Source organism: Peromyscus leucopus, chromosome 16_21, assembly GCF_004664715.2.
Source record: "Peromyscus leucopus breed LL Stock chromosome 16_21, UCI_PerLeu_2.1, whole genome shotgun sequence".
Taxonomy (NCBI): domain Eukaryota; kingdom Metazoa; phylum Chordata; class Mammalia; order Rodentia; family Cricetidae; genus Peromyscus; species Peromyscus leucopus.
This window is the reverse complement of record NC_051084.1, coordinates 6,501,075-6,528,058: the sequence shown is the minus strand read 5'-3', so window position 1 is coordinate 6,528,058 and position 26,984 is coordinate 6,501,075. Positions and strand designations below refer to the sequence as shown.

At 44.5% G+C, this 26,984-nt stretch overlaps 1 protein-coding gene and 2 pseudogenes across 5 annotated transcripts in view; 1 reads left to right on the top strand and 2 right to left on the bottom strand.

Annotated features, from left to right (window-relative positions):
- Window positions 1-26,984, bottom strand: part of Polh (DNA polymerase eta) — a 44,300-nt gene that overhangs the window by 12,128 nt on the left and 5,188 nt on the right. For 4 of the 5 annotated variants that reach the window (XR_005090190.1, XM_037200256.1, XM_037200255.1 and 1 more), the window contains 8 exons: window positions 19,123-19,265; window positions 18,217-18,351; window positions 12,726-12,940; window positions 9,719-9,888; window positions 7,645-7,748; window positions 5,163-5,282; window positions 2,447-2,570; window positions 1,339-1,404 (listed from right to left, as the gene is read on the bottom strand). Coding sequence is in view for 4 of the 5 variants with exons in the window: in XM_037200256.1 (XP_037056151.1) it covers window positions 1,339-1,404; window positions 2,447-2,570; window positions 5,163-5,282; window positions 7,645-7,748; window positions 9,719-9,888; window positions 12,726-12,940; window positions 18,217-18,351; window positions 19,123-19,259 (1,071 nt within the window). In the remaining variant the exon portion in view is untranslated. Of the gene's footprint in view, window positions 1-1,338; window positions 1,405-2,446; window positions 2,571-5,162; window positions 5,283-7,644; window positions 7,749-9,718; window positions 9,889-12,725; window positions 12,941-18,216; window positions 18,352-19,122; window positions 19,266-26,984 lie in introns of those variants that run through there. The other variant, XM_028887127.2, reaches the window with a different exon arrangement.
- Window positions 8,093-8,882, bottom strand: LOC114705297 (annotated as a pseudogene).
- On the top strand, window positions 17,202-17,606 carry LOC114705307 (annotated as a pseudogene).

Below are 26,984 nucleotides of genomic sequence, written 5' to 3'. Positions count from 1 at the left end.
AAACCAAAGGTATATTTCTCAAGGTTCTGCTGCTATCAGCAGCGTTGATGGAGGATTTTTTATACATTTGTAATAGATAGGAATAAACCAGAAAAAAAGAAGAAAAAAAAAAGTGGTGGAGGAAAAGGTGAACACTGCAAGAATACTCAAAAGGGCTGAGAGTTGCAAACGCCAAGAATGGCTTTGCATAGTAAATGGAATAGAACAGCTCTGAACTATAGCTTACTTTTCCTGGTTTGGTCTGACAGAATGATTGAATGCTTTTGTACAAAAATCAGAGCCTTAAAAACAAGGATTTGGTGAGATTGTAAAATGGTGTGCCACTTTGGCAAAACAGTTTGGTGGCTGGTCAAAATGCAAAACATTGTTACTCTGTTACTCAACAATTCTACCCTTAGGAATATATCCTCAAACTACTGAAAATGTGTACCTATGAAACATGTACATGAAGGTTTACAGCAGTGTGTTGCTAATAGTAAAAAGCTTAAAACAACTCAAATGGCTATCAAATACTGGAGAGAAATAAAATGTGGCTTATTCATACAATAGAATATTATTAAGACATAAAAATGAATGAGAAACTGACAGATTAAATGACTTTGGTGAACCTTCATAATTTCATTTGTAGATCTTTCCATTTCTAATTTATAAATACATTTGGGGTTATAAATTATAAATGTACTGCCTCCTGTCAACATTGTATACTTCTATTTGATGATTTCTGTGTCAAACATTATATGGAAATGTTTCCAAGTATTTTCTGTATTAACTGTGAATGAATAGAACAAAATAAATTGCCTGTGATGGAAAATAAATAAATAAATAAATAAATAAATAAAAAAAAAAAAAAAAAAAAAAAAAAAAAAAAGAATTCCCAGCCAAGTTTGGGGACTCCTGCCTGTGTCCTGTGAGCTGGGAGCCTGAAGCCAAGAGGACTGTAGGTTTAAGGCTGAGCCTGTACTACACCCCCATCCCCCACAGGGGTTCTCTGTGCAGCCCTGCCTGTCCTGGAACTCACTCTGGAGACCAGGCTGGCCTCCAACTCACAGAGAACCGCCTGCCTCTGTTTCCCTACCTGGACTATTTTTTCTGGGAAATGGTCTCTCTATGTAGCTTTGGATTCCTGGAACTCATTTTGTACATCAGGCTGTCCTCCAACATAGAGATCCATCTGCCTCTGCCTCCCTAGTGCTGGGATTAAAAGCATGCACTACCATGTCTGGCCAAATAAACTTCCTTAAACTTCCCTAGGCTGATGCTATTTTCTCTGTGTTCCTTCTCCACAGGGTAGGAGCATGTGGCATTTAAACCCCAAAGACTAATATAAAAAAATCTTACATCATTTCGGTCTTTGGTCAGTCTCTCCTCAAGTTCCAGGGCTAACTGTAACAGCCACCATTGTACCTAAAAAACAAACAAACAAACAACAACAAAACCTCTGAAGTTCATCTTCCATTTAAGTAGACATATAGAACTAGAGAGCAGTTTGTCCACTGTTGGAGCTCTATAACTAGATCATGAAGATCTCAGAACTCTGTCTTCCTCTAGTTGTAGATTTTCAGTCAGGCACATCGTACTCCCAGACTTTAGAGGCTGAGGCAGAAGGATCATGAGTTCAAAGCTGGGCTGTATAGCAAAAACCCATCTAAACATCAAGAATAGAAATGTTCTTAAATTATTGGGAAAGGGAAATGATTAGGTAAGAGCACTTGCTATGCAAGAATAAGATAAAAATATGAATTCCCAGCACCCACAGTACAAAGTCGGGGATAGCTGCATATGGACCTAACAACCCAGGTCTAGTGGGACGGAGACAAGAAGGTCACTAGGACTGGCTGGCTGCCAGCATAGTTTCAGGTTCAACAAGAGAATAAGGCAGGGTGATAGAGAGGGACATCTGATAGCTTCCTCTGGTGTCTACATATGCATGTAAAGGCACATACACCCACACACATGTGCAACACACAATTTGTTTAGTCGGGATAGATATTACAACCCAGGTTGGCCTCTAATCTCAGTGTAGCCGATTCAGCTTCCTGTGTGCTGGTATTACAGGTGTGCTCTACTAGGCTCAGGCTCCAAGCCTTTCACCTCACTTCTCCTGCCGGTGCCATGGGGTAAATTCTACCATGGTCCAATTCTAAGGAAGAACTCAAACTGAGTGAGGCACAATATTTTAGGTTTTTGAAGTTCCTACCTACAAAAAAGACAAGAAACTCCATTGTCCATTTCAGCCAGTTCTATTTTATACCTTTTTAGATTTAAAGGGGTGGTGGTGGTAAATAAACGACAAACTAAACTAGTTATTTCAACATAAAAAGCAGTTCCTGTTCCTTTTGGTATCATAAAGTAAAGGCAGTCATCTAACCCAGTAGACTTCGCACAGCTATCAAGACCCACTGTCTCCTTTAAGGGAGGCATTGTTCTGTTGAGAAGGCCTGCTTACCTGCTCCCGAGTAGCCAGAGCTGTTTTCCCTGGGAAGTTCTTGCTACAGCCAATAGTTTTAGGTAACTGCCTGGGTTTAACTGGATCATGTTCAATCCCTCGGCACATGGCATATAGCCAAGATCTATAAAACCAGCAAAAGACACAAAGATGAAAGCATGGTTATTCTCCTTGTAGTTTTTGTGTGTTCCTAGAGATGATATCACTGTCTGGTCAACTGGCCTCGAACTGTGATCCTGCTGGGTTATAGGTCAGAGCCACCATGCCTGCTTTCTTTCCTATTTATAAACAGCATTTAACTATGCAACCCAGGCTGGCCTCCAGCTCATGAACCTCCTGCCCCGGCCTCCTTGTTAAATAAAATACCTACATTAGCCTTTTATCCTCTTCATGGAAACGGCTGAGGCTGGGGCATATAGCTCAATGGTAGACCACATGTCTAGCACGTACAAGGCCCTACGTTCAATCCCCAGCACTAGGAACAAAAAAAGAAAATGAATACCTAGGTGTGTCCCAGCACTTGTGAGGTGGAGGTAAAAGGATCAAGGAGTCCAAGGCCCGTACCACGTGAGACACTGGTAGAGGAGAACTAACCCTACCTTCTAGAGCCGAGTCACTGTATTTTTGCAAAGTACCAACAAGCAAGCCACCAATTCATCTTTTCGTGCTTACTAGGGCGGACACACAAGGATTTGCATGTGACACCAGCAAAGCAGCAAACATACATGATATAATAGGACTAGCCTGGTTGTGTAGATCTGGAATTCATGGCACTTGGGCATCTGAGGCAGAAGAATTACATGTTCAAAGCCTGCCTGGACAATTTAGTAAGACTTGAATAAAAAGTAAAGGAAAAAAGCTGGTAATCTATCTTTATAGTAGGGTGCTTGTCTAGCATGTGCAAGGCCTTGGGCTCAATTCCCAATACTGCAAAAATAAACATGGTAAGAGTACATATTCCGGGCGGGGGAGGGGGCGGGGAGAGGGAGGCCTGGAGAGATGGCTCAGAGGTTGAGCGCACTGGCTGAGAGCACTGGCTGCTCTTCCAGAGGTCCCAAATTCAGTTCCCAGCAACCAACCACATGGTGGCTCACAACCATCTAGAATGAGATCTGGTGCCCTCTTCTGGCCTGCAGGGACACATGCAGACAGAACACTGTACATGATAAATAAATCTTTGAAAAAAAAGGGGGGGGGAGTACATATTCAGGCTTCAAATGAACAATTCCTATCAACCACCCAGGTATAAGACAAAACTACTTTAGAGTAATAGGACATAGTGACCTAATTATTTAACTTTTAGAATTTTTTCAGTGCTGGCGATAGAGCCAAAAGCCTTATAGCATGTTAGGAAAGTGTCCAACAATGAAGGATATCCTACCCAAGCCTTTCATTCATTCTTTCTTTATTTTTCTTTCTTTCTTTTTTTAAATCTCAAACTTGTACTTCTGTCTTCCAAGTTCTAAGATTATAGCCTACTATGTCTGGCAGGAACTATATTATTATTATTATTATTATTATTATTATTATTATTAATATTATTTTCTCTGAGACAGGGTTTCTTTGTGTAACAGCCTTGGCTGTCCTAGAACTTGCTTTGTAGACCAGGCTGGCCTCGAACTCACAGAGATCCACCTGCCTCTGTCTCCCAAGTGCTGGGATTAAAGGCATGCGCCGCCGCTGCTGCTGCTGCTGCTGCTGCTGCCGCCGCCGCCGCCGCCGCCGCCACCACCACCACCTGGCTGGGAACTAATATTTTAAAGGACCAACCCATGAAATGACCCCATGGGACACACATCATAGGCTGGGTATGCTGCTGCATGTCTGTTTTCTAATAATTTGGGAGGTAGAGAGTCAAGAGGATCAGCACTTCAAGGCTACCTTTGGTTACATACCAAGTTTGAATCTGGGCTATCAGACCCTGTCTACTAAAAGTTTTTATCTATATTGAACTTAACATCTCTATAAAGGTTATGTTTGAAAAATAATATAAATGGGCTGGAAAGATGGCTCAGTAGTTAAGAGCACTGGCAGCTCTTCCAGAGGACCTGAGTTCAATCCCAGCAACACATGGTGGCTCACAACCATCTGTAATGAGATCTGGCACCCTCTTCTGGCCTGCATGGAGACAGAATACTATATGCATAATAAATAAATCTTAAAAAAAAAAAAAAAAAAAAAAAAAAAAAAAAAAAGTACTGGCTGCTCTTCCAGAGAACCCAAGTTCAATTCCCAACACCCACATGGCAGCTCAAGACTTTCTGTAACTCCAGTTCCAGGGGTTCTGACACCCTTACACAGACATGCATGCAGCCAAGACACCAACACACATGAAAAAAAAAAAAATCAAAAAAAAGAAAAGAAAAATAATATAAACCTTTTTACAGCAAGCATGGTAGCACACACCTTTAATCCCAGCACTCGGGAGGCAGAGCCAGGCGGATCTCTGTGAGTTTGAGGCCAGCCTGAAACCCTGTCTAGGAAAAAAACCAAAAAAAAAAAAAAAAAAAGGAAAGAAAGAAAGAAAGAAGGAAGGAAGGAAGGAAGGAAGGAAGGAAGAAAAAGAAAGAAAAAAAGAAAGAAGAAAGAAAGAAAGGAAGGAAGGAAGGAAGGAAGGAAGGAAGAAAGAAAGAAAGAAAGAAAGAAAGAAAGAAAGAAAGAAAGAAAGAAAGAAAGAAAGAAAGAAAGAAAGAAAGAAATATTATAAACCACTTACCCATTCTTCTCTCCAAAATGATTCTGTAGCTGGGATTCAGTGAACTGGGTCAGTTCTCCCATGTATTCTACCCCAAGGATTTCAATGACAGAAGCCCCAAGCTTTCCTCCAAGACTGCGGCTAAACAAAGGAGAGAAGGAATTTATAGGTCCCATTTAAATATACAGTTAACCAAAACAAAGACATTCTGCTGCTCCAAGTAGCTCTCCCAAAGATTCAGAGAAAAGCAGAGAACGTTCTAGTCCTGCAGACTCTGAACTGTCCAGCACAAAGCTGAGGGAGGACTTCAGAGCTCAGCAAGTGAAGGTGCTGGTGGTTAAAGTCTGACCCTGGAGCCCTCTGAAAGGGGCTCCCGAGTGCATTGCATTCTCATACACACACACACACAGAGTCTGACCGTGGAGCCCTCTGAAAGGGGCTCCCGAGTGCACTGCATTCTCATACACACGCACACAGTAAAACAAACCAAAAAAACTAGATGAGATGACTCTTCAAGCAGGGAACTGAGAAGATTAACAGGAGCATAAATAAAATATTCATCATTGATTTGTTATCAAGTCAACTGTATGTAAAAACTTCATTTTTCATGTTCTTGTATATTAAATTTTCAGCGTGTAAAACCTACTGTCCCATTTGCAGATTAAAATTTAAAACCCAGCCAGGTGTAGTGGCACACACCTTTAATCCCAGCACTTGGGAAGCAGAGACAGGTAGATCTCTGTGAGTTTTTGTGAGTTTGAGGTCAGCCAGAGCTAAAGAATGGGACCCTGTCTTGAACTCTCAAACCAAACAAACAAGCCAGGCAGAAGTGGTGCACGCCTTTAATCCCAGCATTGGGGATACAGAGGCAGGTGGATCTCTAAGTTCCAGGCCAGCCTGGTCTACAGAATGAGTTTCAGGACAGCCAGGGCAACACAGAGAAACCTTGTCTTGAAAAACAACAAAAAACCAAACACTCCCCCCCAAACGTTCCAAACCCAAAACAAACCTTTTCCATGACCAATGTTCCTCAGCTAGCTTTGAAGTGACCTAAACATGTCCTTCCTCTACCCTCAGTGTTTCTGTTTCAGTGTCTCCCTCAACACAGACTATTTCACATCTCCCTAGGTTCTCTCAGAGTATCTTACACTTTTCCTCTTTCTGCTGAATGTCTCCATGATGCTTTGTCCTCGGCTGCCTCTCTACCACCTCCAGCCCATAAACCTTTTTCAGATCAGCTTTGTTTTCAGGCCTCAATGGAGAGCAGTTTAGCAGATCTGAAAACTTCTTGACTGAGCCAGGTATGGTGGCTCCCATCTGTAATCACAAGCATTCAGTGAGCTGAAACGGGATTAAAGAGCTTCAAGTGAGCCTGGGTGGCACAGTGAATTCCAGGCTCACTTGGACTACAGAGACCCTGTCTCAACAGCAAACAAACAAAACCCCTTGATTTAATAGTAAAGAAAAGTCAAATTCCAGATGTAGTTGCTTGTACCCATAATCCTAGCATTTAGGAGGCTGAGGCATAAGGAACACCCACAGTATGAGGCCAGCCTAGACTGTTTAGTGAGACCTTGTCTCAATACCCTCCCAAGAGAAGCACAGTTTTATTTGTACATATTTGATAGACTTGAGTAAAAAGCCAGAAGGAAGTTAGGTACAGAGCTAAAACTCAGGTGTATGTTTGGTGTGTGTGGAATATGTGCATATGTGTAGGCTTCAGGATGTTAAGTGTTCTAGCATTCTCAGAATTATTTCCTTGAGACAGGGTCTTTCACTGTACTTGGAGCTGGGTGGCAGCCATCGAAGTCCTGGAAATCCCCATCTCCATCCCCCACAGGTCAGGGGCTGTAGGGCACTCTCCCTGCCCGCTCGCTCCACAGCACTGAGGTACAGGGGAGCACACAAGCAACCACATCTGGCTTTTTAGGAGGGTCCTAGGGATTTGACCTCTGGCCCTCATACTTGGACGACAAGTGCTCTTACCCAGTAGCTATCTTCCCAGCCCCGCAGCCCTGGGTGACCAGGTGTTCATTACGTAGGCCTTAAATTCATGAGTGATGCTCCTGCCCCTTTCTCTGCCTCTCCAGTGCTGGGATCGCAGGCACCTATCACCAGGCCACCTTCAGTTCTTCTGTTGTTTTGAGACAGGGTCTGTCTACACTGCCCTGGCTGTTCTGGAACTTGATATGTAAACCAGGCTGACCTCAAACTCAGAGATGCTCCTGCGTCTGCCTCTTAAGTGCTAGGATTAAAGGTATGAGCCACTACACCTGGCAGTTTTGTTTTTTAATTAAGGATTAGCTATACACCACAGATTACCCTGAATTGAAAATTCATTTAGAAAAAAAGCCTAAATGTAGTTCATAAGTTTTCCAGTGTTGCCTCTCTCACTGGTACCTATTTTCTCTGAGCCTAAACCTTTAGGAGGCACAAAAGACACTACAAGCAGAGATCATTCACATGGACATGATGAAACTGCAGGTCCTCCCTGAATACTTACATTTTACGAATTGGCATCTGGCTGAAGAGCTGTGGGACTGACCCATGTGAGACCAGAGTTTGGCGGTTGGGCTTGTTTAGTCCACAGGCGAGTTTTGCCAGGACCTGGAAGCACAGAGAATAATAAAATCATTAATATTAGTAAGGTAACTATGTACAGTTGGTAAATACTAAAGCATGCATACACATACACAGAGGCACAGCTTATGGCTAGCCTAATAACTTCCACATGAAAATCAAAATATAACCAGAAACTCAAAACCTCTGTGTTCCACAGAATCCTCTGGGAAAAACATTTTCCTCACTGTTCTCCCTACACTCTTCTCTTCTGTTATCCTAAAGTCATTTTTTCCTTTATCATCTATTTGAGATTTTTCTCACAATAGGTTTAAAAAACAGAGAAGAAACTCAATTAAGATTCACTTCTTATTCACGTAAATGTGAAAATGTTAAAATAGGCCAAGAATGGTGGTGCAATCCTGTAATGCCAACATTTGGAAGTGAATGTGGGAAGACCAGGGAAGACTACCCACACAGAGACACATACATATACCTATAATTGAAAACTAAAAAAAAAAAAAAAATGGTTATCTCTCTCCACATCAATACATAAACATACATTTATAGATAATCATTCCTTCATTTCACTAGTAAGATTCTTTTTTCCTTTGAGACATGGTCTGTGATGGCTGTTCTTGGTTGTCAACTTGACTATATCTGGATTAACTAAAACCTGAGTGGCTGGATATACCTGGGAGGGATTTTTTCTTTTTTTTTTACTTAATTAAATCATTTGAAGTGGGAAGAATCCCCCTGCCTCCCCTTTTTTCTTTCTTTTTTCTTGTTTTACATAGAAAGTCTTTATTTGCAGGGCAGCAGGAATGTAATCAAACAAGCCACATCCCATGTCATCATCGGACTCCTCCTCCTTCTCGTCTTTCTTCTCCTCTGCTGCAGCAGGGGCAGAACCAGCAGCAGGAGCTGCAGAGCCAGGGGTAGCAGAAACAGCCACAGCCCCACCAGCAGGCACACTGGCAAGTTTGCCAACGCCCTGGGCGATGACATCCTCCATGTGTTTTCCATCCAGCTCACTGATGACCTTGTTGAGCCGGTCATCGCCGACCCGATGCCCACGCTGTCTGTCTGGTATCTTCTTAATGTCTTTGGCGCTGGGAGAGGAGCTGCCCCAAGGGCGGCAAGCAAATAAGAGGCGACGTAGCGCATGTCGGCTGCTGTGGACAGGCCTCACACGTGCGACCTCAGCAGTGTCAGGCAGCGAAAGCCCTCCCCCCTCTTTTTTCTAAGACAGGGTTTTTCTGTGTAGTCCTGGCAGCCCTGGAACTAATTCTATAGACCAGGCTAGCCTCGAACTCACAGAGATCCACCTGCCTCTGCCTCCCGAGTGCTGGGATTAAAGGTGTGCGCCCCCATTGCCCGGCTAGCTAAGATTTTAAAAAGTGACATTTATGGGGGACATGGTACATACGGAGGTCAAAGGACAATTTGGTTCTCTTCTTCCATCATGTGGGTTCTAGGTGGAACTCAGGTCATTAAGCTTGGTGGCAAGTGCCTTTACCCACTGAATCATCTCACCAGTCCCAAAATGTTAAACAATTAAAAAACATTATTTTATGTGTATGGGTGTTTTGCCTGCATTTATGTCTGTACAGCATGTGCATGCAATGCCCTCAGAGGCCAGAAGTGTTGGGTCCCCTGGAACCTGTATTTACAGACGGTTGAGGGCTACCATGTGGGTGGTGGGAATTGAGCCCAGGTCTTCTGGAAGAATAGCCAGTGCTCTTAACTGATGAGTCCCCTCTCCAGTACCCTCACCCCACTCCACCCCCTTTTTTTTAAAGTTTTTTGAGACAAGGTCTCCTATAGAGTAGACTGGCCTGGAACTCTAGAACTCTTGATTTTCCTGCTTCCACCTCTCAAGTGGTGGAAGTACAGACATGCACTACCACACCAGGCTCTCAACATGAATTTTAAATATCCACCAATACCCATCCATCCTTGCTGTACTTTACTAAAAGTATCAATGCTTCTCTGTGAAGTCTACAGTAAGCCTTCACCTTATTGTGTGAGATTCCAGCTGAACACTGAAAACCAGTCTTCCTCTCTATGGCTGCTCTCATTTCTTCCACAATCACTGCTCCCACAGTCAACCGTAGGTCTGGAGAGGTGGGCTCGTCAATCTGAAGAGAACCAAGCCACTGAAGCAAGCCTTGTTTTCGAATTTCCTCTGAAAAAAGTTGAGAAGACATTTTTTAAATTAGTTATTTTCAGTCATGAATCACATAACATTTGCTCAAGGGCAGACTACATACATGATGGTATATGGCATTAGAACTTAATGTATAGTAGGCTATATGATCTAGCTTTCTCTAAATCCATGATATTTGCACAGTGATGAAATCACCCAGGGACATATTTCCCAGGGCATATGCCTGACATTAAGCAGCACAGGACTATATTTGCCATTCAATGCAGAAACGGTTTGATTTCAGGTACTTTAGACACATAGGTTTACTTTAAACTTTATTTTTGTTTATGTGTGTGTGTCTGTGTATGGCATGTGTGTAGGTACCCCTGGGGGCCAGAGAGGGTTTTGGATCCTTTGGAGCTGGAGTTGAAGGTGGTCTCACAATGTCAATGCTGGGAACCAAATTTGGGTCCTCTTGAGGAACACCAAGTGCTTTTAACCACTAAGCCATCTCTCCAGCCCCATTTTATTTTCAATTACATTTTACTTGTTTTGTCTGTGTGGGCATACGCACATGTAGGTCAAAGGGATCAAACCCGAGTTGTTAGGTTTGGGGGCAGGCCCTCTTACCTGCTGAGACATCTCACCAGCCCCAGATACACAGGTTTAGAAAACCAATCACATTCGAACATACCAATTCCAGAAGGCTTAGTTTCAGCTTAGGTTAAAATTTATAGTGATAATGTGTAAATAATTTTTATGTTAACAATCATTCATAAATAATGATTTATTGATTTTTTTCAGTGCTGAAAAAAATGGTTCAAACATACTATTATTGATCTCTACTCCCAGCCCAGGAGCAATGGTTTAAAAATGTGTTCCCTCAAATTTCAGTGTTTAGAGACAGGGTTTCTGTGTGTATCCCTGGCAGTCCTAGAACTCTCTGTAGAAGAGGCTGACTTTGAACTCAGAGGTCCACATACCTGGATTAAAGGCATGCTGGGCTACCCTCTGTTCTCAAAAAAAGCTCAGAATTCAAATAACATTAGCTACCCCACCCCGTTTCCCACTGTGTAGCCAGTCAACAGAGCCCACTTCAAAATCATTTCCCCTATCACTACAACTCATCCTGCTTCACTCACCTTCTATTTCTTACTTACAGTACCTTAACTTTTTAAAAAGTGTTTGTTTTTAATTATGTGCATACTTGTGTGTCTGTGCACAAGACTGTGCATGTGAGTGCAGGTGTTCAAGAGGCCAGAAGAGAGTGTCAACTTCCTTGGAGCTATTGTTGCAGGCGGTAGTAAGCTACCTGATGTGGGTGTTGGGAGCCTTTTGCAAGAGCGGTGTGTGCTCCTGACTACGCAGCCATCTCTCTAGTACCCTTTCGATTTAGAAACAAATGAGATGTGTTTATTTTATAGGTTGAGGAAAGGAGTATGCACAAAACCAAGTATGTGGAGATCCAAGAACAAGGTGCAGGAGTCAGTTCTTCCCTTTCACAATGCAGGTCCTGGGACTGAACTCAGTCATCAGCCAGTAAATGCCTTCACTAGCTGCGGTGGTTTGAATGAGAATGCCCCTCGGAAGCTTATATATTCGAATACTTGGTCCCCAGTGGGTACAACTCTTTGGGACGATTAGGGGGTATAGCCTTGTTGGAAGAGGTATGTCCCCTGGGGTAGGCTTTGAGTTTTAAAGCCCACGACACTCCCCGTGACAGTCAAGGACTCCACCACTGAAACTCTAAGCCCAGTAAACTCTTCTATAAGCTGCCTTGATCATATATCTGCACAGCAATAGAAAAGTAAGACACCTGCAGAACAAGAACAGTATCACAGGCCCAACCACCTCGACTCTTCCCACTTGGCTTGAGGGGCCACTCAGAGGACAAGCACTTGCTAGTACAATGGAGGCCCTGGGTTTGTCTCCAGTGCAAACCAAAAGGCTCAAACCCAAAACTCACCATATAATGCCCACAATTCAAATACTCTTAACTACTACTGTTACCAATCTATCAACCTTATCTTCCTGTTCAAAACTGCTGTTGCTGCTCACAAAACTTGCAACTTACAGGGCATTTGTGAGAACTAAAATACATAAATATATATCTATGACTGCTTGTGGTAGCACATGCCTGTAATCCTAGTAACTCCAACAGCTGGGGTGGGGGAAGGGTAGAGAACTTGAGGCCAGCCTGGGCTACACAGAAAGACCCTTTCTCTTGAGGAAAAAATTTAAATTAGTTAACCCCTACACCTTGGGTCTCCATTTAAAAAACTCATTCTGGTGCTGGAGAGAATGCTCAGCAGTTAAGAGCACTGACTACTCTTCAGAGGACCTGGGTTCAATTCCCAGCACCCACACAGCAGCTCACAATTATCTGTAACTCCAGCCCTAGGAGATCTAATATCCTCTTCTGGCCTCCTCAGGCATTGCACACATGTGGCATGAAGACATACACGCAGGCAAAACACACACACACACACACACACACACACACACACACACACACACACACAATAAGTAAAAAGCAAAAAGCTCATTCTGCTTGCTGTTGAATAAATCAAGAAACTAAATGACAATAATCTGAATTAATCTACAGATGAAGGAAGCAGTCAGCCTTCTACCTTCTGTTCATAATACTAAGCTGAAGTGGTTACATATCTAAAGAGATATTTACTTTTATACAAATTTCACAGCTTCTCATCATGGATATACCCAGAAAGATAACGAGAATTTGTATATCCTTTCATGTGAGTGTCTATGATTCATACAGGCCATAATTTAAGTATCATTCTAAAAAGAAGCAGCATAACCAAGCAAAGCAGGTTCCAAAAGCAGGAAGCAGAAGTAATGTTATGCTATACAAGTACCTTTCTGAATAGTCTCTTCTGTTGGAGGGCCTCGGGGCAACCCTTCAATGTAAGTGCTTGGTAACAAGTCTGCTGAGAGAGGCTGACCTTCTAACTTTTGAAGTCTGTCTTGCACAGCACTGGTCAGATCTATATAAGCCTCATCGATGCTGGCACGTTCAATCACAGCAAACTGAGACATTATCTCCATGACTTCAACACTAGCTTCCCGGTACCTGAGTATAAGGATCATACAAGTAGGCCATAAATGGACACAACCTTGAGACTGTCAGCCCCATGTTGTTCTTCCTATAATGAACAAGAATATCCATAAGTGCCGGGCCATGGTGGCACACCACGCCTTTAATCGCAGCACTGGGGAGGCCGAGGCAGGCATAAGATCCCTGTGAGTTCAAGGCCAGCCTGGTCTACAGAGCTAGTTTCAGGACAGCCAGGCTACACAGAAAAATCCTGTCTCAAAAAATAAAATAAAATAAATCAATAAGCAAGTGACAAGTGGCTTAATAAAGATGTAATAATTACCCAACTGAAGGGAACAATGGATAGGTAGATAATAGAAAAAGGAGAAGAATCCTAGGGAAGCCTTTTCATGCAGTGCTAGCGTTATACCAAGTTAAAAGGCATGCAGACCCTGAGGATACCTATGTGACAAGGAACTCTCTAAGAAGAGAAGAAAGCCTAGCACAATGAAACATTCCACTATGTTCACTTATCCCTTTGCTATTTACATACAACTAAAAAATCTTTTGCTTCAGAGTCTATCTTCAAACAAGACACAACTTAGGGAGAACATGACACTCAGCAGAACATATTTTTCTTATGACAGCAACTCTTACTACATACAAATCAATAAACTGACTATAGACTTCAATTTCAGTCAATAGTGTTTGGCTAGTGCAAGCCAATTGCTCTGGACATACTATCATTCAAATTATGAAGACAAGTGCCTAGGACTGAGGGATACATTTGGGCATCATAGATCTATTTAAGACTTGGGATAGTCTTTTGTCAACTTGACACAAGCTAGGGTCATCTGGGAAAAGAAACCTCAATTGAGAAAATGCCCCATCAAACAGGCTTGTAGGCAAGTCTGGGAGGCATTTTCTTAATTAATGATTGCTGTGGAAAGGCCCAGTTCACTGAGGGCAGTGCTACTCCTGGACAGGTATCTTAGGCTGTATACAAGCTGCATACAGACTGAATATATCCATACAAATATGGATACATGAATGTGTGTGTGTGTGTATGTATATATGTATGTATGTAACAACAATTAAAGAAAAAGAGGTCATGAATTTGAAAGGGAGTGTGTATGTACAAGGGAGATTTGGAGGGAGAAAAAGAAGGGGAAATGATGGAATTATAATCTCAAAAACTTACTTTAAAAAAAAGCAAATTGACAAGCCATGGGGAGCAAGTCATGGTTTTGCATTCTTCCATGGTCTCTACTTCAGTTCCTGCCTTCAGGTTCCTGCTCTGACTTTCATCTCTGGGATGGCCTGTGACCTGAGATAGAAGTTAAACAAAGCCTTTCCTCCCCAAGTTCCTTTTGGTCAGTGCTTTATCACAGTAATAGAAAGCAAACTAAGATAAACCATTAAATGGTTCTCCTAGCCAAATAGCTAGTTTTCTACAACAATCTGGATGTTTTCTTTACTTTGGTTTGGATTTGCTATATAATTTAAAGTTCTTTGATCTTGTTATATTTTCCATAAAATGGAAATATTTGCATGTCTTCACTAAGATGCCCCCCAAAACATTATGATTACCATTCCAAAATGTCATTAAATTAGAATTATAGATTATTTGACTTTTCTCTTACAACCTTTATTTGCATTAGGAAAATGCCTCAAAGGACAAAAAGCAAACTAATGTGCAACACACTCACACACAAAGCTGGAAGAGTGCATCCTACTATACTAGTTGGTATGTATGGTCTCTTAAGCAAATTACTCTATTTTGAAGGATATTTGAAAAACTACACAAACTATTAGTGCACATGTTTTTGCAAAGAGCATTTTCATAACCTTGTATTTTAACTATTAAAATGATTTTAAACTGTGGGTCTTTTAAACTCTCTGACCTATATACTCACTCCTAAATATCCGAAATCCATAACTGTTCATGATTTACTATAGCTTTGCTTTGTGCTTTGTTTAGTTTTCTGAGGCAGTCTCTCATATAGAACAATCTGGCCTGAAACTCATTCACTAAATATCTGGAGATGACCTTCAACCCCAGATGCTCCTGTCTCCACATCCTAAGTGCTGGAATTAGAGGGTATGCTACACCCAACTTTCAGGTTTTAAAAATAAATGGTTCAGTTTAAGTTAATGAAGTATTCCTTTTCCAAATCAAATTTTAAAGTCAACAGCATATATTTCATAGACGCTATACTGCTAACATAGCATGCAATATTGTATTTCCATTAACTGAATTAATTCTGCTTTATGATTAAGCTACTAATTTTTTTTTTTTTTTTTTTTTTTTTTTTTTGAGATGGGGTTTCTTTGTGAAGCCCTGGCTGTTCTGAAACTCACTCTGTAGACCAGGATGACAGGATGGTCTCAAACTCACAGAGATCCACCCGTCTCTGATTCCTGAGTGCTGGGATTAAAGGCATGTACCACGACCTCCTGGAAAGCTACTAATCTTTTGTCAATTGTATCTTTAGATATCCAATTCACAGGTCAGTTCCGAAATACTTCAAGTCCCAAGTCAAAGCCTGATGCCTACAGCATATTGTACTCATAGTGTACTGTGAGAATGTAGATACTAGACTCTGAAAAGAATACACATGCTGATATTTTGTTGGTGCTCTAACAAATAAAGCTAGCCTGGAGATCAGAGTACAGCGCTAGTCACTAGTTAACCATAGAGGCCAGGCAGTGGTAGCATACATTTTTAATTCTAGCACTTGGGAGGAAGCAGGAAGGTCCACCCTAAGCTACACGAGAATGACCCAGTTTAAAAGAGAAAGGCAGTAGAGGCACACACTTTTAATCCCAGCACTTGGGATATCATGCCTTTGATCCTAGTACCTGGGAGGCACACACCTTTAATCCCAGCACTAGGGAAGTGGAGACAGGAAATGATATGGCTGGGTGGAGAGAGGAATATAAGGTGGGAAGAGACAGGAGCTCACTCTTTTTTCAGGCTGAGGAGTTGACAAGGTAAGACTTGGCTGTGGCTGGCTCCTTTGTCTCTCTGATCTTTCAGCATTTACTCTGATACCTGGCTCCAGGTTTTTATTAAGACCAATTAAGATTTGAGCTACACATGCATGTGAATCTCCAGTCTTCCACTCAGCTGTTGAACTTAAACTATTTAACCTCTTGTGAGCTGGGAATGTAGCTTGGTCTGTCGAGTATTTGCTTACCAGAACATGAAACCCTGGATTCACATTGCAGAAACTATATGGTAGAGCAGGCCTGTAATCCCAGCACTTAGGAGGTGGAGAAAAGAGGACCAGGAATTGAAAGTCATCCTCTCTGTTACAGAGTGATTTCAAGACTTGCCCTAGGATATATGATACTTTGTCTCTCAAAAACAAAAACAAAATTCAAAAAACCAAAACCACTATAAAGATAGGATTACAAACTTTACCTGTACCTACCTAGAAATAATGTGAGAGTGAACAGAGCTATTCCATATAAAGAATACTACCTTTAATTCAGTATGTATTAACTATTAGGACTTGTGGTTTGAAAAAGAATGCCCCCCATAGGCTCATATATTTGAATGCTTGGTTATTAGGGAATGGCACTATGTGACAGGGATTAGGAGGTGTGGCATTGTTGGAGTAGGTGTAGCTTGGTTGGAGGAAGTGTGTCTGGAGGTGGGCTTTGGGGTTTCAAATGCTTAGCCAGATCTAGTATCTCTGCCTCTTCTGCCTGCTTTTGGATCTGGATGTAGAACTCTGAGCTATCATGTCTGCCTACGTACCTCCATACTCTCTGCCATGAGGATAATGGACTAATAAACCTCTGAAAGTCTAAGCAAGCCACAATTAAGTGCTTTCTTTTTATAAGAGTTGCCATGGTCATGGTGTCCCCTCACAGCAATAGAACACTGACTAAGACAGGACTATTATAATGACTGAGGCTTGTGCCTACCTCTACACACATCTTTCACTTCAGGACTGGCCTTCAAGTTTGCAGAGAGACAGGCTCAACCGAAAAGAAAAAAGAAAGCGAGCGAGGGAGGGAGGGAGGGAGGGAGGGAGGGAGGGAGGGAGGGAGGGAGGGAGGGAGGAAGGAGGTGCTGGAGAAGTGGCACAGCAGTTAAGAGTACAGGCTGCTATCCAGAAGACCGGGGTTCAATTCCCAGCACCCACATGGCAGCTCACAGCTGTCTATAACTCCAGTTCCAGGGGATCTGACACCCTCACACAGACATGCATGCAGACTAAACACCAATGCACATGAAATAAAAATAAATTTAAAAAATATAAGGAAAATAAAGTGGCCCCTGTCCTTTCCAACTTGGGCTCAGCCAAATGGCTCCCACAAAGAAGGGTGGCAGTAAGAAGGGCCATTCTGCCATCACCGAGGATGTGACCCAAGAATAACACCATCAACAAGCGCATTCATGGAGTGGGCTTCAAGAAGCATGCCCCTCAGGCACTTAAGAAATTCAGAAATTTGCCATGAAGGGGAAGGGGACTCCAGATGTACACACTGATACCAGGCTCAATAAATAAAGCTGTCTGGGCCAAGGGAATGCTCCATATCATATTCGTGTACATTTGTCCAAAAAAATGTAATGAGGGTGATTAACTCACCAAATAAGCTCTACACATTAGTGACTTTTGTGCCTGTGACCACATTCAAAAATCTACAGTCAATGTGGATGAGAACGAACCCACTGAATGTCAAATAAAGTTGCAGAAATGCAAAAAAAAAAACTCAGATCTCTCCAAGAGCAGAACCTCCTCTTAACTATTGAGCTAGCTTTCATTTCCCCATAACAACTGATTTTTAAACAAGGAAGATAATAAGTGGTTCCTTAAAGGCAAGAACTTAAAAGCAATAATAAAACTGTTACTGAAGCACACATAAAATATTTAACTCATAGACACAGGATGCTGACAGAAAAACATTTTGGCCAGGAGGCAGTGGCGCACGCCTTTAATTCTACCACTTGGGAGGCAGAGCCAGGCGGATCTCTGTGAGTTTGAGGCCAGACTGGGCTACAGAGTGAGATCCAGGACAGGCACCAAAACTACACAGAGAAACCCTATCTCGAAAAACCAAAAACATTTTCATATTTGTTTCAACAAGTTTATTGAGTATACTGCAAGGAGCAACAAGCTACAGTAACTTCTCACCTGTAGCTTTTTTTTTTTTTTTTTTTTTAAAGTGGCCCTTGATATTAAACCTAGGATCTAATGAGTGCTAGGTAACCACTCTACCACTGGCCACACCTCCATCCCACAAAAAACTTCCTAAGTGTCCTCTATGTTCCTTCACATATGTTCTTTTTTGCTTACTTGGTGAGGTTGGCTTTCCCACGGGCCTCACGAACTTGTACCAGTAGAAGATCTGGACATAACTTCTTAGCATCATCTGCCCACATGTTTCTAGTAACCCCAAATGCACGAGCTTCATAACTCACTGCAATAATTCTAAAGTTGGGGGAGAAAAGGAAACAAAATCAAAAATATTACAAGATCTCAAACAATAACAAACTTTTAACAGAAGTAGGCTATAAACACATAAAATTAGAAATCTGTGATGACAAATGCTATTATTCAATCCCAGACACAGCAGTTCAGAAATTTCAAAAAAGACCTAGAACAGAACCGTTGAGTTTCCACAGACTGAAGTCTCACTGGGGTCTGGGGTGATGGTTAAGGGTTAAGAGCACTAGCTGCTCTTTTCACCTGGGGTTGATTCCCGCACCCACATGGTAGCTTACAACCACCAGTCAGTAACTACAGTTCTAGGGGATCTGACACCTTATTTTGGCCTCTGTGGGTATTGTATGCAGGTGGCACACAGACATATATAAGGACAAAACTCTCAAACACAAAAAAATTTGTTAAAGACTCGGAGGGGTTGGGGATATGGCTGCTCAGTCAGTGAAGTGCCTGTCATGCAAGCAAGCAGGGCTGAGCTGGGGATCGCCAGGACCCACAGAAACAGCTGGGTGCAGCAGTACATGCCCTTTAGCCCTAGGTCTGTGGGGGCAGAAACAGGAAGATCCGGGGAGCTTGCTGGCCAGCTGGCCTAAGCTGAATCAGTGAGCTTGGGGTTTGGTAAGAGGCTCTCAAAACAGAGAGAGCAATTGAGGAAGACCCTCAATATCCGCCCCCCACGAGACAGACAGACAGACAAAAAAACAAATACACACAGACACAGACACAGACACACACAACACTCTCAACAATACATACCCACCACCTTTCCATGTTTTGTACTGTACAACTGCACAAGGCTTATTCCTCAAATGAGGGTTTTGCCGTTGTTCCACTTGGACAAAGAAACAATCCATATCTACAAGAGCAACCACTCGATCTTGTCCAGTAGCCATTTATTCCTGGAAGACATTTTATAAACAGAAAAATACTTAATCTAAAACACAAAACCAAAAGACCCCCATTGTATTTATACCATGTGTGGTGGGTACATATCTTTGACCTCAGCACTCTGGAGGCAGAGGCAGGCAGATATTTCAGGTCTACACAGTGAGACCCTGTCTCAAATCAACAATAACAACTATATTTCTACATCTAATTGATGAGCCACAACAAGAATAGGAGCATGGAAACTAAGAACAAAAGTCATTTTCATTTACTGTGGACACGAGAATAAACTAGTACAATTTTATGAAAGTAATACATATTTAAAACTTTAGAGCTAGGTGGTGGTGGCGCATGCCTTTAATCCCAGCACTCAGAAGGCAGAGGCAGGCAAATCTTTGTGAGTTCAAGGCCAGGCTGGTCTACAGAGCGAGATCCAGGAAAGGCGCAAAGCTACACAGAGAAATCCTGTCTCAAAAAACAAAAAACAAAAAACCCCACAACTTTAGAAACAGACTCCATTTGAACTCCTGATCCTCCTGCCTCTACTTCCCAAGTAGTGGGATTACAAGCATGCATCAGTATACCTGGCTACTCATTCTCAGTCATTTCATAAAAGATACACAAATAGCCAAAAGTTGCCTGTCACTGTTCTGCTACTGTGAAAGGACACCACGATCCACGCAACTCTTATAAAAGAGAGCATTTAGCTGAAGCCCAACATGGCAGAGACCTTTTGGGCCTTCGTGAAAAACTCTCCCCTTCTGATGCCAATGGGGATTGAGAGCCCAATATGGCCAGCTTTGGCAAGCATTAACGCAAGCCTAGGAACTGTAGCCATGCAGTTGGATTCTTCAGGAGGTGATGTATGGTAACTGCTTTTTCAAGTATGTTTGAGAACATGTCACCCAGACACCTTGGAGATTAAGGATAACCCTGAAGGTCACTGACCTCCATTTGTTAACAATAGCATGCCAGCTAAGCCTTTTCATTTTCACAATCCTCTTCAAGCTGCTGTAGTACCTACTTTTCAGGAGTGGCTCTGTACAACATTTATTGGCCTCCTGAAATTCATTTAGCCCCCTTTGAAGATACCTCAAAATTTATGAGCCTGAATGTAGCCATTATGAGACCATTAGTTCTGCTCCTTTTGAGCTGCCTGTTTTTTCTTTATGGTTCTTAGTTGTTCTTTTGCAGAGCTGCCAGCTTAATTCATGCTAGGATCAAGAAAAATGGACCTTGGTTTGTGTTCCTGGAGTTGTGTCTATGCCAATGGATACACACACGCTCCAGAAGAGAATTTGACATCACTGCTGCCGTTGTTGCTGTTATAGCAGTGGTGGCCACCGCTGCTACTATTTCTGGGATTGCCATTTCATAACTGGTTACTACAGCTAGCACAGTGGAGACCCTGGCAGCAAAAGTAGCTACCACAGTTAGTTCATCTTTCATTCTATTGGGCATGATAAATTTAATTCAATAGTTATATACATCTCCATTGGCTTTGAAAACTATAAATTTATAAAGTCAAGTTCCATTTGCTTTTGGGATACCATCTTACAAGGACTCCAATTTGCAGTAAGGCTCATTAAGGAAGGGAATGGCTCAGCTGCTTTAGCCTACCAACTATGGGTGGGTTAGGACTTCTGTTGGTCTTTTCTGTGTCGAACACACAGATTGCAAGCCCAGCGCCACTTTGAGATCTTCGGCAGCAGTTAACTCTGCAGCTCACACATGATTGAATCTGTATGATAATGAGCATTCAGAGACGGGTAATGCCTGAGGGCCCCCCCCCCTCACAACCTAAGACAGAGCGCCTATATGGCCTGGGCAGATGTCTCCATGACGGAAAGGTGACCCGCTGATATCCCACGCAACCTAAGTCAGAAACTCAATTTTTAGAAAAAGGGGGTGAAAGACCCCCCACAGGAGATCTTCCCTCAGGAGAGACCCCAAACCCAAGGAACACGCCGAAACCACGGATCAGATGCAAACAGCAAGAGGGTTTATTTAGATACACAGGTACCTGGGGCGCTGAAGTCTCTCGGAGGACTTGTGCGCCTTCCTAGGGTAAGGGGGACTTTTTATAGGATCCCAGGGGCAGAGGCATGGTTACAGAAGCGAGAAGCATAGTTACAGGGTTCCCATTGGTTGTTTCAAAGAAGGCCAGGGTGAACTTGGGGACATATTTTTAATTCTCGGAAATTTGGTGTGTGTGGCTGACTTGGCCTTGCCTAGGGTACAGTGGGTGTTTTCCTAGCCCAACTGTTTATTCCCCAAGGCCAGGTGGCCAACCACAGATATCCCGTTTTGACTCAACGGTTTCTCTCCCAAGGCCGGGTGGCCGACCACAGTTATCTCTCCCAAGGCCAGGTGGCCGACCACAGTTATGAACTCCTGTTTTTCTGGTACTTGCCTTGCAGAATGGCGTTTCTTAGACTAAGTTATTGGGACCGGGGGGGGGGGCTTTCATTCCCCCATTTTCTTTTGTTCTAAATGGAATCTTTCATTTAATTGAACTGCGTCTCCTGATCGTCGTGCCTAAGGCGGTGGTACTGTTGGGTTAGTACCAGTGCCTGTACTACTGACACTCTATCCTTAACAAACTGAACTAGCCTATTAAGGATACAGGTGCCAAATAGGAGGAGCAAAGTGAGTATGATCAAGGGCCCAAGAAGAGAAGATATTAAGGTCGTAAACCAGGGGGACCTATTGAACCATCCTTCAAACCATCCTTGTTGAGATTCAAACAGCTGCTGGCGCTGCTTGAGTCGTTCTCTCAATTTAGCCATGTTGTCTCGAACAAGACCAGTATGGTCCGCGTAGAAACAGCATTCCTCCTTGAGGGCTGCACAGACCCCCCTTTCCTGTAGGAAGAGGATGTCTAATCCCCTCTTATTTTGTAATACGACCTCGGATAGGGAGGTGAGGGACTTTTCTAGGGCGCTTACAGACTCTTCTAATGCCTTGATGTCCTCATGCATGGCTGACTGGAGTTGTTTAAACTGAGAGGTCTCTAGGAGAGCAGCGGTCCTGGTCCCGATTCCTGCTGTTAACCCTCCCATAGTAACTCTCCCGAGCAATAAGGCCAGGGTTAAGGAGACGGGCTCTCTTCGCAACCGGGACCTCTGTTCAGCATAGTTAAGGATGTATTCAGATGTATGGTAAATTACCCTGGGCCATAATTCAACCAAAACACAGTAATCTGAGGTGGTGTCTAGTACTGCCCTTGAGATGCAAGGGGTTAATCCTGTGCTACAAGCCCAGTAGGTTCCATAGGGGGCAGCTAAATAATAATTTCCCTCCATCGGCTGATGAATTTGATTACATAAGGCTAGATGGGTCGTGGGGACATTTCCAACACAGAACCCTTGGCCAGATACCTCGGACAGGGTTAGTTTATGCATGGGGGTAGAGAGACATCGCCCTTGTGGGGATGTCTGGCTTGTATAATTACCTGTTACCGCAATTCCCTCATAATATGGAGGGCTGGAAATCAGGCAGAGCCAACAGCCCTGGGTCTTCTCTGGTGCGGTGGTATTGAGGGCTAAGTAGGCCCCCTCTATCAAGTCAAGTAGTCTATCCCCTGTTCCTAATATTGTAGGAGGTGTAGTTAATCCTGGGATGTGGGTAGGGACTCTTGCCGCACCCATGCCTGGGGACTTATGTTCTTTAAGGACTTGGTTGGGACCTACTGCTGCTGTCTGGATTTCCGAGACCTGAAGCCGGATCGTGAATGTTAATCCCCTGTTATAGTCTTTTTCATATAATCTTAGTCCCCAGACCCTCCCCCTTGTCCATTCAGGGAAGCTTTTTCCTGTTTCAGTAAAGGTAATTTTCAGGGGCAAGGACAACCCGGCTTGGTAGTGATTCTGGCCCGTTGTGGGTGTCAATCCGGCCTCGGGAGCACAATAAAACCATCCCCCTGGCGCCTTAGGGAACCCTCGTTCCAGTTTGATCAGATCCCAGCTGGACTTGGGGTTCCACCAAGCGGATCCAGTGGTCTCGCACCCCCAACTAGCACAGAAGAAGTCTCTGGCTCCCCCACATTTTCTGGCCAACTTTCGGTCCCTACCGTCCCCAGGGCAGACATAGAAATCATGTTGGGCCCAACGGCATCTTGCCAGAGGGGTCCTGCACCCTGGGTGCTGGACTGTCCCAGGATGGGTAGTCTTATTTAGGTCACTTATCGCCACATCTCTCACCCCCCAGGAATCATCCGCTCCGGTTGCTAGATGGCAGAAATCAGGGGTTAAAGTGGGCCACCATGTCCCTAGGGCATGGTTAGCAGTCGTGGACCAGACTACGTCCCCAGTCTGGGAAATGACCTGCCAGGTAATTTTCTTAACAAGTTGGGGGCTCTCTGGTGATGCCCCTCCTAATGTTAGGAGGGCTACTAGGGGGATTAGGGGGATCCACGGGTGAGTCTTATCTTTAGTGGGTTTGGAGAGCGTTGAACCTTCCATGTAGATGTCTCGGTGCTCTCAGCTTCGTCGGGTTCTTTGGCGGCCTTCACATGCGACGCGTGGACCCAAGGCGCTATCCCGTCAACCTTGAGTGCAGTGGGAGTAGTTAACAAGACAGTGTATGGTCCTTTCCACCTCGGCTCTAGGTTCTTGGATTGATGGCGTCGGACCCAGACAGAGTCCCCAATCTTGAATGGGTGAGGCACCACCGGGCAATTCAGTTGCTCCCAGTAGGCATCGGCCAGGGGTTTCCACACCGTCTGTTGTACCAGTTGGAGGGCTTGGAGGTGTGCCTCCAGGGTAGGGCTAGTAGCAAAAGAGGAGATATCAGGGTGAAGGAAATTTACAATTGGTGGGGGAGCTCCATATATAATCTCAAACGGGGTTAGGCCGTGAGGCCCAGGAGTATTCCGGGCTCGGTAAAGGGCTAGTGGGAGTAGGAGCACCCAATCTCTAGTGCCAGTTGCAAGCGTTAATTTGGTTAAAGTCTCCTTAATGGTTCTATTCATGCGTTCTACCTGTCCTGAGCTCTGGGGGCGGTATGCACAATGGAGTTTCCAATCGATCCCCAGTAGCCTGGCCACCTTCTGACTTACCTGGGAGACGAAGGCGGGCCCATTGTCTGACCCCAATATCTGGGGCATTCCATACCTCTTGGTAGGGAAGGCCTCTGTCTATTCTGAAAAAGTGTCTATAAAAACCAGAAGGTATCTGTATCCATACAGTCCGGGTTTTACCTCGGTGAAGTCAAGTTCCCAATGGACTCTGGGGCGGTGGCCTCGCAGGCGGCTCCCTCTGCTCAGATGGGCTTTTCCTGGGTTAACTTGGGCACAAGCAGGGCAGCTGGAAGTCACCTGTTGGAGGACCTGTTCCTGATTCAATAATACAGTGTCCGAAGCCTCATCAGCCAGAAGGGCCCTCATCTTGTTTTTGCTTAAATGGGTTAGCGCGTGGAGGAACTTGAGCATGTATTTGGTGTGGGAGGTTGGCATAACTAATTTGTCATCCATGATGTAAGCTTGTCGCTCGGGGCTCCATTCCGCCCCCATTTTCTTTGCTAGTTCCTGGTCCTCCGGGCTGTAGGGCATGGGGTCCCTGCTTGGCTGTTGGTCCTGCAAGACCAGCAGCTGGTCGCCCCTAGGGAGTTGCAAGGCGACTGTCCGGGCTGTCAGATCAGCCAGCCGATTTCCCCGCGTTACGACAGAGTCATCCTTTTGGTGCCCGGGACAATGTATAATGCTGAGCTGATGTGGGAGGAACAATGCCCTTAAGAGGTCTAAAATTTCCTTTTTGTTCTTAATTTCCTTGCCCTCCGAGGTCAAGAGGCCTCTTCTTCTGTAGATTTCTCCATGTACATGGGCAGTAGCGAAGGCATATCTGCTATCGGTATAGACCGTGAGTCTCTTACCTTCCGCCATCTGGAGGGCCTGGGTCAGCGCGATCAGCTCTGCCTTTTGGGCCGATGTTCCAGGTGGCAGCGGTGAGGCCCAAACTACCTCTGATTCGGTGGTGACGGCTGCTCTGGCCCTCCGTTCTCCTTCTTGGAGGAAGCTGCTCCCATCCATGACCAGATGAAATCTGGGTTCGACAGCGGTTGATCTGTTAGGTCGGAGCGGGTGCCATGGGCCTCCGCCAGAATCTGGAGGCAATTGTGCTCCTCGGATGGGTCTGGCAAGGGCAGCAGGGTTGCGGGGTTGAGGGAGACAACTGGTCCGAACACCACCTGGTCTGTGTCTAACAACAGAGCCTGGTAGTGGGTCATCCTGGAATTTGAGAGCCATCTATCTGGGGGCTGCCGGACCAGAGCTTCCACCGCATGGGAGGATAACACAGTTAATGGCTGTCCCAAAGTCAGTTTCCCTGCGTCCTTGAGCAAGACAGCAATGGCGGCTACCATGCGCAGACAGGGGGGCCAACCTGCAGCTACTGGGTCTAATTTCTTGGATAGATAAGCTACAGGTCTCTTCCATGGCCCCAGTCTCTGTACCAGCACTCCTTTTGCAAAGCCTGAGTTCTCGTCCACGAACAGTTCAAAGGGCTTAGTCAGATCTGGTAGGCCAAGAGCTGGTGACTCAAGTAAGGTTCTCTTAATTCGTTGAAAGGCCTGTTGTTGCTCCTCTCCCCAGTGGAACATGGCCCCGGGCTTGGTGAGAGGATACACAGGGGCAGCCATTTCAGCAAAACCTGGGATCCAGAGGCGGCAGTAGCCAGCAGTACCTAGGAACTCCCGCACCTGGCGGGGGTTCCTTGGAGGGGGTATGGAGATTATGGCCTCCTTCCTTGCTTTCGTGAGCCATCTCTGTCCTCCCTCTAGGGTGTAACCCAGGTAAATGACTTTGCTTTGGCAAATCTGGGCCTTCTTGGCCGAAGCCCGATAGCCCTTCTGTCCCAGTTTAGCCAAAAGGGCCCGAGTGCCTCTTAAACATTCAGCCTGGGTTCTGGCCGCTAGGAGGAGGTCATCCACATATTGGAGCAAGATTAAGGCCGGATGTTCGACCCGGAACTCGGCCAGGTCTGAGTGTAGGGCTTCATCAAAGAGGGTCGGGCTGTTTTTAAACCCCTAGGGGAGCCGAGTCCAGGTCAACTGTCCTGAAAGTCCCATCTCTGGGTCTCTCCATTCAAAAGCAAACAGCAGTTGGCTCTGGGGATGCAATCTCAAACAGAAGAAGGCATCCTTTAAGTCCAGTATCGTATACCAAATGTGGGTTGGTGGAAGAGTGCTGAGGAGGTTGTAAGGGTTTGGCACCGTGGGGTGTATATCTTCAACCCGTTTATTAACCTCCCTCAGGTCTTGAACCGGTCTGTAATCCCCTGTCCCAGGTTTTTTTACAGGCAGGAGGGGGGTATTCCAAGGGGATCGACAGGGCACGAGTACCCCCTGGTCCAGGAGCCTCCAGATGTGTGGTTTAATGCCCTCGTGGGCTTCCCGGGACATAGGATACTGTTTGATAGAAACAGGAGTGGCGGAGGCTTTTAACTGAATAACAAGTGGGGGTTGGTCGTGAGCCAGCCCCAAGCCGCCAGTCTCTGCCCATGCTGAGGGAAATTCTCTCAACCAGTCCTGCATCCCTTGTGGTGGCCCCTTAGAGGGCTCGGATTCAAACAGGCGGTATTCCTCTTCCAATTTCAGGGCCAGGACTTGTAGGGGGGTCCCTTTGGGTCCTGTAACGGTCAACCCCTTGTCATCAAAATAGATGTGAGCCTTGAGCTTAGTCAACAGGTCTCGGCCCAATAATGGGTGAGGGCAATCAGGTATATGCAAAAAAGAGT